At 41.4% G+C, this 12825-nt stretch overlaps 1 protein-coding gene across 1 annotated transcript in view; it reads right to left on the minus strand.

Annotated features, from left to right (window-relative positions):
• Positions 1-5554, minus strand: part of MTCL3 (MTCL family member 3) — a 66133-nt gene extending 60579 nt beyond the window's left edge. Inside the window, exons 1-3 of the mRNA XM_035296650.3 lie at positions 4788-5554; positions 1688-2884; positions 993-1217 (exon numbers count right to left, since the gene is read on the minus strand). Of these exons, the coding sequence (XP_035152541.2) occupies positions 993-1217; positions 1688-2788 (1326 nt within the window). The 5' untranslated portion in view covers positions 2789-2884; positions 4788-5554. The remainder of the gene's footprint in view (positions 1-992; positions 1218-1687; positions 2885-4787) is intronic.
• Between the last annotated feature and the right edge of the window lie 7271 nt (positions 5555-12825).

Consider the following 12825-nt stretch of genomic DNA (forward strand, 5'->3'; position numbering starts at 1 on the left):
ATAATCCCTACATTATAGGATTTTTTTCTTGAGAATTAAATGAATTAATAATGTATGTAACAATGTTTGCCACAGTGCTTTTTTCTTTTGTGTTAAAACACTTAACAAATGTTACGGAAAAAAGCAATACGATGTCTTTCATAAAATGTTTACACATAGTTTTCTTTAAACAAAGAATAATTACACGTGATTTTAAAATCCTGATGAAGTTAATACAATGAACAGTATATTTATTTGGTTGGTCAAGGAGATTAGATTAATATCTAGTTTGCATTGTCGATGATTCTGCCTACAGTCAAACTGAACTGGTGACCACACCTGTCTAGAAAATGCACTTCAAGGTTGAGGCTTTTCCTCTAGAAGAAATTCTGAAGGAGCAACGTCACTTTAAAAAATGAGATTCTTTCATTTACTTCACACCAAACAGGCAGTTTCCCCGGCGCCCCCACCCCCACCACCTCCCCCACGGAGTTACCTAAGCGGCAAGTGCAGAAAGGAAGAAGTCCTGAAAGAAGGAGGTGGGGTGGACACTTGCTGAAAGAAATCTTAAGTCTAGTGTTTTCCCCGTGTAGTTCCTACTCTGGGTTTCAACTTCCCCAGAGGAGTCCTTTCAGCGCGGCTCCTGAGTGCCGGATTCCACCGGTCTTCTCTCAGAAGACACACTGAAAGCCAGATCAAAGGCCTGCGCTCTGCCACGCCCTTGCTTCTGCCCAGAAGGGAGCCTCTCATCACTTCTTGAAGAGCCACCGTTGCTCCCAGGAGAGCACACTTAGCTCGTTTGCTGCCAGGCCCTCCACACACACTGCACTCTTTAGACCCATCTGCCAAGTTCTCTCCCTTCCGAGAACCGAGTATTTTGTGGTTAGCACTAAGAAACTCTCCCTAAGGCTCCTTCCCCGCTGCCACTGAAGACCTCTCAGCCTAAAGAGCACTTGGCCAAAGTCCCCACCCGCTGCCCCTGCCGCGCGCCAACGAGCCCCCGCGCCGCAGACCTTGAGGTCCTGCTCCAGGCTGCGCAACAGCTCCCCGTCGATTTCCCCCGTCTGGGCGTAGCGGAGCCTTTTGCGCTCGGCTTTGCGGAGGCGGTACTGCAGGATCCGGCAGTTTTTGTTGGCTCTCTCCAACTCGTGGCGCATTTCCTGCAGTTGACAAGCATCCTCCTCGAAGAAAGTGTCCCTCATCTCGTCCATCTCGGTTCTCAGCTCATCGATCTCGTTCTGAGGCGGTGACAGGCCGCGTGTCAAAATCAGCCTCGCTTCCAGCCCATCCGACACACACCGTGCACACCCCATTCCAATTCCAAATTCTCAGCTTTAATTGCCCCCTCTCCACGAGACAGGAGTGACAAGGAGCTGAGTGTAAAAGACGAAACTAGAATAAAAGGCCGACTTTAGGCCTTCTCTCGTTCTCTTACTCTACCTCTCTCCAGGAAAAAGTGTGACGAATCATTATAATAGGAGAAACGGAGGCTCGGATTTGAATTTAAATGAAAACCTCGCGTTACTGAGAAGCAGATTCTGTTTCAAATTTGGACAAGGCCTAGGAAACCCCCTCCCTCCTTTGCTGTTCTCTTCCCTCTTCAAGGCTCCCTAACAGGTTAGCAGCCTCTCACCCCCGCCCGGACACGCCCTAATCCTCCCAGGCCTCCTCTTCCCATCCCCCAGCCGGGTCCCCCCACCCTCCTCACCTTGAGCGTCTCGTTTTCCTCTCGCAGCTTCTCCATCTCCTCCTGCATTTCTTCCTGCTCTTGGAGCTGCTGCGGGTGCGGCTGAGACGAAGGGGGCGCTGCCGCCTGCATGCCCCCGCCGCTCGCGCTGCCCTCTGCGCTCTGCTGGGGGCCCTCCGCCGCCGCCGCCATTGGGGAGGCGGAGGGGACGGCCAGGGTCTCGCAAATGGCAGGGGCACCAGAGACCGGAGAGCTGCGGCTACTACTGCCGCCGCCGTTCTTAGTGTGCATCTGAGCCGCGGCCGCCGCAGCTGCCGCCCGCTCCTTCTTGAGATGGAACTGGATGAGCTCAGACTGCAGACATCCCTCTTTCCAGTAGCTCCCTCCACCACCGCTGCAGCCCCCCGTAACGCCGCTTCCGGAGTTTCTGCTGCCGGGTCCTGGGGTTTTGCCCGCAGAAGAGGAGGATGGAGAAGGGGAGGCCCCCTCCCCGCCACTGCCGCCCCTCTGCTGAGCGCGTACGCCTTTCCCTCGCCAGCCCCTGGGCGGCGGCGGCTGCGGAGCGCCCCCCTCCCTTTCCCCGGAGCCGCCGCCGGCTCCTCCTCCTTCCCCGCCCCCTCCTCCCCCTTCCCCGAGCGGAGGGGGTTCCCCTAGTTTCGAGGGCACCGACTCCAGCTCCCGAGGCGGCTCCTCGGGCGGTCCGGGCCTCCTGCCGCCCAAAGCGGCCAGGGTCGCGGCGGGGGCCGCTTCAGCACCAGCCAACGGCTGGACAGCTCCCGGAGCTACCCCTTTGGGCGCCAGGGGCGTCGCCTTCTCGGCCCCGCCTCCGCCTCCTCGGGCGCCGGCGGGCGGCCCTGTGCGGCTCCCTGTCTTGTTACCCTGCTGTTGCTGCTGCTGCAGCTGCTGCTGCCGAACAGAATTGAGTTTAGTGCCTGCCCCCACTGGGGACCGGGTGCCCGCGGTTGTCTGTCGCAGCGAATTGTCCCTCGGTCTAGCGGGTGACTGAGCTCGCTGCTGCTTTCTGCTGCTGCCCTCCGGATGCAGACGAGCCTCAGTGGCTGCAGCGGCGGGAGAAACTGCTGCTGTGGCAGGGGCAGCGCCCCCGGTCGGTGGCTGACTCATGGCTGTCTAGGAAGAACCTACTAGATGTAATTTGGAATAGCCCATTACTAGATCATCCTCTTCCCTCTTCACCGCCGCCAATCTTCCTTCCCTAAGCTAGGACAGAAACAAAAGAAGAGAAGAACACAACATGTCTGCGTTGTTGCAAAGCAAAGGGTGATATTGCTCTAAAAGAGAAGCCACAGAAAATGATGAGATTTGGAAGGCACTTAATAGAAGCTTTGACTTTAGGAATAGGATGCAAGGCTGTCTTTAGGAATAGGATGCAGGGCTGTCAGTTCTCATTTTGCCCAGGGTGGCGCTGTCTCCATCTCACTTCACCTCAGCAAAATGACGAATCTGAAAGCAGCTGAACTTTACACATTCATGGTAGCAGGTTTTGAAAAGGGTGAGAGTCAGATACAGAGTCAGACAGGAATCAATGGGAAGGAAGGTATAAAAGAAAAGAGGATAAAGTCGAAAAGAAGTTTCAGAAAGGAAAGATATCCATATATTAGGGTTGTAAAATCCCTGCTTTTACGACTTTGGCTTTCCTTACCATCAAATCTGTATGTAAAGCCTAGTTTAGCGGAGAAAGTTTTCATTTAATTAGTATTCCCGAATTCAATTAGAGGAAAAGGGTTATGATGTAGTGCTCCTAGAGAAAACTTTCTGTGGATAAATGACACTTTCCCCAAGCAGCTCCAACCCCTAATATTGTTTTTGGGGAAATGCACCCAATTTCCTTTATAATAAAACTAAAATAAAATATAAATAATGAATGGCTTTAAATTAGTCTTAGTTTCTCAAGAAAATAGCAGCATTAAGAATTGTCTATATGGGTTAGTTATTAGCAACCCCAAAAAGTACTTTCTCCCTTTTGGGAAATAATTTTTAAAATACATTTTGAAAAGTTGATGGTCAGTTCTGCAGTTTCTTCGGTTTCTGGTGATGAATTTTCCTAAGCGTATCCAATTTTGTAGTCCTTATGAATCGCTTTAGTTTTAAGGGTAATTGCTAGATAGAAAATATTTTCATTCTTACCCATCTTCTTACATTGCATATCATAGGCAAAGTTGTACTTTTTATAGTGCCCATTCCCTCCTATCTAGCCAAATTCTGAGATGGAACCCAGAAGGCTGGCCCATCTTCCCTCATGGTGGTAAGATCAATTTCCAGCGCGTATGTTTCCAGGATAAATCCATCACTAGCTTCTTTAATCTGGAAAATAGCAAGCTACTGCCTTGGGGGTTCTTCTCCCTAGTGATCCAGGCAGCTAGTTAATTAGTTGCCTTTTCCTTAAAATTATTTCTGTCTAAACCACTGAAAGGGGCACGACTAGGCATAAGTTGCTGCTTTTAAAATATTTGTCCTATACAGAGAGGAGGTTACTGCTAGTTACTTTACTTGCATTATTCTTGTTAACATCTCTTTTTAGCATCATAACAGCATGCCAGTAATTTCTTATTTTATAAGGAATATTACTGGAGGGTTCTTAAGCCACCTCCCTTTCTGTTCCTGGCGTCTCCTTCCAACTCACTTTGAAATATAAAGGTGAACAAAGAAGACATGGGGGGAAAATTTGCCCATCAACTTAGTTTCTACCTGTCTGTCAGCCACAATACTACTAGAATGTCTGGCCTAGTTTATCATCATGGGTGACACTAACATGGGCTAACTAACTTATATTGCCAATGCAAATTTATTTTTGTTTTTAATCAGGCAGAATAATTCCAGAGCTGAGATGGCAATGTCTAAACTCAGCTCCCAGACAGCGTTAACCCAGGAGAAAGCTTGCGTTCCAGTAACTGGGCTCCACAATCAAATGTATCTGGCTGCTGTCACGTGGTTCCCACAAAGTGACAAGATACTGCATCTCTTCAAGGCTTTCCCGATGAAAATTGCCACCCAACCAACCCCGGTACGGCTTAGACCAACACTTTTAATCTCAAGTTTTATCCGCCCGCTAACCCACCCCATCTTTCATCCCCAACCCTTTAAAAATCCAGAACCTGCTCACTTCTCAGCAGAGGCGAGGTTTCCAAGTAGTTGATGCAAATCAACAGCACTTTCCTTCTGATATTCCGAAGATCTCAGGGTTTACTATTGTGCCCTTCTACGCCGAGGAAAGTTCAACTTCGTATTATTGTATGCGACTTCGGGCTCGCTCACCCCAGTTCCACACCCACTCGATTTCTCCAAACAATGGCGGTAACGTCAAGATTCAGCTGTCCCCAGAGCGGGAGACTTCCCGGAGGTCCGCGGCTGGGTTGGAGCTGCGGTTCTCCGCAGGCTAACACGAGAGGTACCAAGCTGAGCCAGACGCTCCCCAGGAAGTGCAGAGATATTCATGAGCTGACCTCACCGTACTGGGTGGGCAGGGGAGAGAGCGGGTTTGCAAGGGAAGACAAGGTAGAAGTAGCCAAAGAGAGGTTACTTTCAAGAGGAAAGAGAAGAAGGCGGGGGTGGGGTCGGGGGTGGGGAGTGGCAGGATAAAGAGACAAAAAGGCCAGAGCCACGCCCGAGATGGAAGACTGGCAGCAGCGCTCAAAGTCCTGGCCTATTCTTTTATCTCGTACTTAGCAGAGGATTCCAAAACCGCTTGAACACGGATGCCCTGGTTTCCTGCAAAGCTTTGTCCTGGGTTCGGTCTATCTCCATCAATTATTTACTTGAGCTCCTTTTCCAAGGAGGCGGACTGGAACAACCTTCCGGGCGTGACTGACGTCTCCTGGTGCAGCTGCGAGGCGCTGGCGGGCGGCTGCTGGGAGTTCTCTTTGTTCACTCACTTTAATTCTCAGTCGAGCTCTCCACGCGGTGCTCCCTCCCCCGCCCCAGCCCGGGCGGAGTCATCAGATGTCGTTTCCACGAATAGATAATGGTTGCCATGGTGGGACCCACCGTCCCACAGACAAAGGGTTTTTGCGAAGCCAGGACTAATTTAGTGCAAACCTAAATAAATATCGGCCCACAGAGATCCTTTACAGAGGGGTTTGCCCTCGGTACATTTTCCTCTTTCCTATTGAGTGCCAGTTTCCACCGTGAAAATGAGTAATTGCTGGGATCCATAATCTTTATGGTAGAGCATGGGAACAATAACAGAAACCAGGAAGAATGTACTATATCAGCCTAAAAGGGAATGTATTTAAAAGGAGGAATTCAGAACATACATGTCTTTACAATGTATACTAACCCATACTGTTTCACAGTAATAATATATTTTAAAATTAAGTATAAATTTTTCTTTTTCAGTTTCTTCTTGTGGAGGGCATGGGAGTCTCCCTTCTACCTCTAAGAATTCCTTTGTGAGCTTGAGTATGGAAATAAAAGTAAGCACTGCTTTTGAAAGGACATTTTAAAATTTAATTTGTCTTACATTTATATGATGGTTTTGTAAGTAAAAAGGAAGAAGATACCTTGAAATAATATTTTGTGCTAACATGAATTTTAGCTTAAGAGATTGAATTTCCTAAGTGTTGATCTTGCATTAAAAATGAAATAAAAACAATTTAGGAGTAGTTTGCATACAAGCAATTATTACAGCAAAATAAAAACATGCTCAAGCTCTGGTCATTATTATCTTTAGAGACATATAAAACAAATATGGTATAACGACAAAATCATTCATGTTCCCAAATAGATTTTAAAGACAATTTTGAGCCGGGTACTGTCCAAGGTGCTGGGGCTGCACACCTGAATTAAGAAATTGTCCTTGTGCTGGGGACACTCAAGCATACTGGTGAAAACTGAGCTAATTCCTCATTTCTTTTCAAATACTTTTGGGAAAAGGAAAAGTGATTTCTGTGTCATTTATAATAAAAAGCCCACACCTCGACTAGCGTACGAAAAATAAAGGAGGGAAAAAAAGCAAGTGAAAATGTAAGCACAAGTTGGTTTGAATTTATGTTAGGCAATTTCTTATTATGTACCCAGACTTGAGTTGTAATATCCTTAAGAAATATCAAGATGCACAGGTCTCATCCAATCAAAATGTATAAAGATAAAAATATTTTTCAGCTCAATCTTTACCAATAAAATATTGATATTGTAAACATAGTCTAAAAACACAAAATTCCTGTTTCTGTAAGAATTCTTACTCTGCCCAAGCATCTATGTTTTGATTTTTTTTCCCTAAAGAGGGATTATTTATTTCAGTGCAAATAGTAACTTTAAACAATAAAATAAATATAAAAATGGATTATGTATCCTTAAATCAAACATTGTGTCTAAATGCTTCATTTTATAATTTAGTATTATGCAATTTCAAGGTTGAAAACTATAATAATACAGAATAAATATAAGCAATATTTAATGCTCGTTTACTCATAAGTATGCCATAAGAAAAATAACTTCTGAATCAGAAATTTTTCCGATTTATTCCTTTGTTTTCTGGTTAAAATTATGTTGCTTCAATTAAGCAAAACCTAAAGATGATTATTCAAAGGCTTTTCCAGTATTTAGAAAGACTTCAGCATTATTTTTACTGTGTTTCAGAAACAGACAGGCCAACCAGCCTTCTAATGTCTGCTTATGATAATGAGTTATCCACTTCATAGTACAGCAAAATGTGGATCTTTGATCAAGGAAAGAAGGCTAAACTCTCAACTTGTAAGAAATATATAGTTTAAAATTTCCAAACTTCTATTCTCATGACTTTACATCACAATATCTTAATTTATATAGCTTTATGTTTTGCAAGGCCCTTTCATTTTGTGTGCTCAAAACAAAGTGTGTGAAGTAGATACTATCTTCACTAAAACATGGAATAACCGAGTTTCGCAGATGTTAAGTGACTTCCTCTAGTTCAATTTCATAATCTCAACTTAAACATGGTTCCTATTCTCCATCAGTTGTGCTTATTATATTGGTCTCAGGTGCCTCACCTCTTTTTCATATTATAATGTAAAACTCTACATTTCTAAGCCTGATTTTGCATCTGTATCCTAGTTCAGTCTTTTCACTGATGTATAGAATATCTGCATTTGGATATAACACTATCACCTCAAACTCATATAAAGTTTTTTCCAACTCTCATCTATTTCTGTTTATCTTTTAGTAAAGAAAAACAATATATTCTATATCTATTTTTCTTTTAGTAAAATTATCATTTGATATACTTTCCCACTAAACATGCTTTTATTCATTGCTTTGTCTTTTCCCTTTACTTCTATAATCATTATATCCTTTTTATCTCCTTTGCAATCAACTATTAAAATGCAGACCCTCATAATTCTAGTTTAGACTGTTACAAATGCTTCCTGTATAAATGATAGATCTTTCCTGTCAGATCCACACTGCTTAATGCTGTCTGTTTACACCATTATTAAACAGCACTTTCCTCATGTCATTCTGTCTATGGTCATGTCTACATTTTTACATCATATCCAAACTCTTCTTCCTAGACTGCAAGGAAGTGTACTGTCCTCATTCAATATTAAGATGTACTTTCTAATACCTCACTACACATGGTCCCTGTCCTAGTCAGACTTATTGTCTCTTTTTCCCATTAACGTACAGGCTCATTGTGCCTCTGTACCTTTCCTTTTTCAAGTCCCCATACTTGGCATTTCCTTCTTCCTCTCTAGCCTCAAATCTTTCAGGTTCAGCTTAAGTTTCAAATCTTTCTGTCTCATGAACATAGGCAAGTTGTTTAAACTTTCTGAGCCCCATTTTTTCACTTAGTAATTCACTTGTTTATTCATACATGTATGATATATTGTTGACTTTTTAAATTTTTTTATTTTTTCAAATGGAGTCTCGCTGTGTCGCCAGGCAGGAGTGCAGTGGCCTGATCTCGACTCATTGCAATCTCTGCCTTCTGGGTTCAAGTGATTCTTCTGCCTCAGCCTCCTGAGTAGTTGGGATTACGGGCGCATGCCACCATACCTCGCTACCTTTTTTTGTATTTTTAGTAGAGACGGAGTTTCACCACGTTGGCCTCGATCTTCTGACCTCGTGGTCTGCCCTGTGATTACAGGTGTAAGCCACGGCGCCCGGCTGCTGATTTTTTTTGTTATTAATAGTACCTAATGGCCGGGCGCGGTGGCTCACTCCTGTAATCCCAGAATTTTGGGAGGCCGAGGTGAGCAGATCAACTGAAGTCAGGAGTTTGAGACCAGCCTGACAAACATGGAGAAACCCTGTCTCGACTGAAAATATAAAATTAGGGAGTGGTGGCACATGCCTGTAATATCAGCTACTCAGGAGGCTGAGACAGGAGAATCACTTGAACCCAGGAGGTGGAGGTTGCGGTGAGCCGAGACCGCACCAATGAACTCCATCCTGGGCTATAAGAGCGAAACTCCATCTCAGAAAAAAATGTACCCAATGTTATGTGATTATTATTATTTTTATGAAATGGTGAAGTTAATTTTTGTCACAGTGCATGGAACATAGTAATCATAATAATGGTAAGTGATAATTACTATGTATCTGGCATTGTAGGCTGTCAGTATGTATTAACTATTATTGTTATTATTATTATCATTAATTTAGCAAAATTTTTCCATTCCTAAATTTTTACAAAACTATGTCACATTATTTAAAAATATTTGGTTTGTCTTGGCTTATTTTATAATTTTTTATCCAGGGAGTAAATGTTTTAAAATCACGTTTCTGGTTTTCTCATTATCTCCAGCAGAGAGTTGGACACATAGAAGCTCGTCAATACAGATTGATTGGTAGAGTCACAACAGAGAAAAGCTGACGCTTTTGGGTTCATCTTGATTTTGGAGAGTAACTTAGCTTGGAGATATGTCATTGTCTTGACCTTTGTTGACATATATATGCAGTCACACGCCGTATTTGTTCTCTGGATGACACTTCAGATAATCATTAATGAATCATAGACTCCTCTAGCTGTAAACACCATGATTCATCTTTTTATCGCTAGGCAGGGTGCCCAAACTGTATTATACATTGGGATTATCCTAATTTCAGCCATCCCAATAAAAGCTATTCTACAATCTCTCTGAGTACGTGCACACATATTATAACTTACCTTTATGACCAATAACTTATGGGTTAACTTATATATTGGACTTAGGATGTTTTGTGAATGACAGAAATTGCTGTTTTATCATGGCTTCTTTAGTTACTCATGCATTTACTGTTGTGTAAATTTGCAGTTAGGACTTCAATAGACTTCTGTTCATGACAATTGAGTAGTCCTGAATAACTTCTGCTGCATGAGACCTGTAAGGACTCTTGGTAATCCAACCCAATGTTTAGCCACTCATTATAGCCAACATATTGTTGGATTCCTGATTTCAATCTAAACCCATTCTCAGTCTAGTCTTAATTTAGTGAAAACTCTGAACAACTCTGATACTTATTGTATAAATGCAACATACATATTTAGAATCACCATTAAACTTTCTCCTAATATCGCTAGTTTAATAACTCAGAATCATTAAGTCGTTTGTATCTGCATTTTAATAATCCTTTATCTCACCTATGTGGATCCTCTTGCTAGTTTCAGAATTCGTCACTAAAATGTCTTGAAATGAGCACAGTAGACCAAGTCTCATTATGTCAGACCAACAAGCATGTCATCCTAAGTTACAAACTTTACATTTCTAGTTCCTCTCTTCCCCCATGCTGTCTGAAAAAAAAAAGTCAAATAGTCCTCTGCATAGACATAATCTAAGAAAATAATAGAAACTGTAAATGGATTGGGCAGACATTTATATTATTATATACTGAATATCTGTTAAGCAAACTTCAAATGTAACGTCTTGATATTCAATTGATCCAGTTATGAGAATGCAAGCAAGCTGCCACTTATATGTCATACTTTGATATCTTTCTTTTCTTATTGTTCTTAAATATCAGTAGGACTTAAATTCAATTTGTAGTCACTAAAGTTTTGGGTATTATGCTATACAAAACCTGAATACTTTTTTTCTGACAGGATGCTGGATTGCTTTGACTTGATTCATTCTTCACTCAGTGATATTTATTATATATGAGTAGTTTTAGGGTCCTTCCAGAAAATAGTACATTCAGTGTAAAATAATTTGTAAAGCATTTATTTATGAAGGGACTACTTACAAGATGTGGACCGATGTCAGAGAAAAAAAATGGATAGTTCAATAAACTGGAGTTAAGTACCAGGATGGTGCTATGACCACACTTATGTAGAAAAGAAGACACGATTGACACTGGCATTAAAAAGATGGGAGAACAGAGTGGTCACAGCAACTAGAAAAATACGTGCGGAGCATGCTACTTAGAGAAGATTGATTACCTATTGGGCGACATAACTAACCCAAGATTATCTTGCTGTGATGGATTCAGTGTTACAATTATCATTACTGCAATTCTCATTCTTGTCTGTGGTGTCCTGTTGGCACTGTCCATTGGCTGGTCCCTTGAAATCCATATAGAGCCATACGATGTGGCCTATAAAGACCACCTCCTGGTTTGAGATTAGATCTTAAGAAGTGAAATGTAAAACATTTGGCACAATAAGCAACAATAAGGTCAATAATGCAAAGTCTTTAAATTTACAGTTTCCTTCACAAACTCATTTTTACATATGGCAGTGATTTAAAATGTTCAGAAAAAGCATACATTTTGAGTTATTTCTTGTAATTCTGGTAATGAATTTTTTCTGTGGGTATTTTCATTGATTAATCAATGAAATTAATCAACTGGAGAATTACAATTTTATGGTATTAAATTTACCTATATCTTCACATTGTATGTCTTTTTATTTAATTAGGTTGCCTTTCTAAATATCAATATATTTTTTCCCCAGAGATCTGGCACATCCTTTGCTAGATTTTTCCTCGGTGTTTGATATTTTTATGCTATTGTTAAAGGTATCTTTTAAAGCACGTTTGCTTATTATTTCTTGTTAGTGTATAGAATCACAATGAACTTCTTTGCAATGATCTTATGTTCACTTACCTTGCTTTATTCTTTGATCATTTCCAGCAATTTTTCTGGAGATTAATTTTTAAGCAGATAATTATATCATATGAATATAATAACATCCATTTCCTCCTTTCCAATTTTTTTGCCTTAATTATATGTTTCTTGTTTTACAGTACTAGCTAGGATCTTTGGTACCATAAGTATAGAAACAGTAATAAATGGCTGTATTAGTGTGTTCTCATGCTGCTAATAAAGACATACCTGAGACTGGGTAATTTATAAAGGAGAGAGAGGTTTAACAGGCTCACAGTTCCACATGGGCTGAGGAGGCCTCACAATCATGGTGGACGGTGAAGTAGGAGCAAAGGCACGACTTAACATGGAGGAGGCAAGAGAAGTGCTGAGCAAAATGGGGAAAAAACATCCCTTATAAAACCATCAGATCTCATGAGAACTCACTATCATGAGTTCAGCATGAGGGTAACTGCCCTTGTGATTTAATTACTTCCCACGGGGTCCCTCCCATGACACGTGGGAATTATGGGAACTACAATTCAATATGATATTTGGGTGAGGACACAGCCAAACCATATCACTGGCTATTACTAAATTAATAATACATGAGAACTTTCGTATTTTAATACAGTATATCCACTAAAAGTATCCAGAGTAAGCAGCATACTTTATGATTGATTAGAAACATTTAGTTTAAAATTAGAACCAAACATGGAGACATATTGTCATTACTTTTATTCAATATTGTGCTGAAGGTTCTACAGGGAAACAAAGAAAATAAAAGTTAAAAGATTGAAATGGAAGCAAAATTGGTTATCATTTTAAACGCTATATTGATATGACTACCAAAAACCTTAGGGATCTGCAAATAACTTATGGACACTAGAGTTAGGAAATATTGTTATATAATAAAAAGTCAACTTATAAGGCATGCCAATACACCAGTAACAAACAAAATATGTTTTAAAAGATATTATCATAACTACAAAACAGTTAATGTATCTATCAAAAATCTCTAAAAAGAATTGTATCTTTGTGAAGAAAACAATAAATTCTTAGTCAGAAAAATTAAACAAGGCCTAAGTCAAGTAAGAAATTGATGTTAATAGATGTTATTAAGAGAACTTGTTATCTAAAACACGTCCATTTTCCCCTAGTTGATT

This window comes from Callithrix jacchus, chromosome 4, assembly GCF_049354715.1.
Source record: "Callithrix jacchus isolate 240 chromosome 4, calJac240_pri, whole genome shotgun sequence".
In the NCBI taxonomy this organism is placed as follows: Eukaryota; Metazoa; Chordata; class Mammalia; order Primates; family Cebidae; genus Callithrix; species Callithrix jacchus.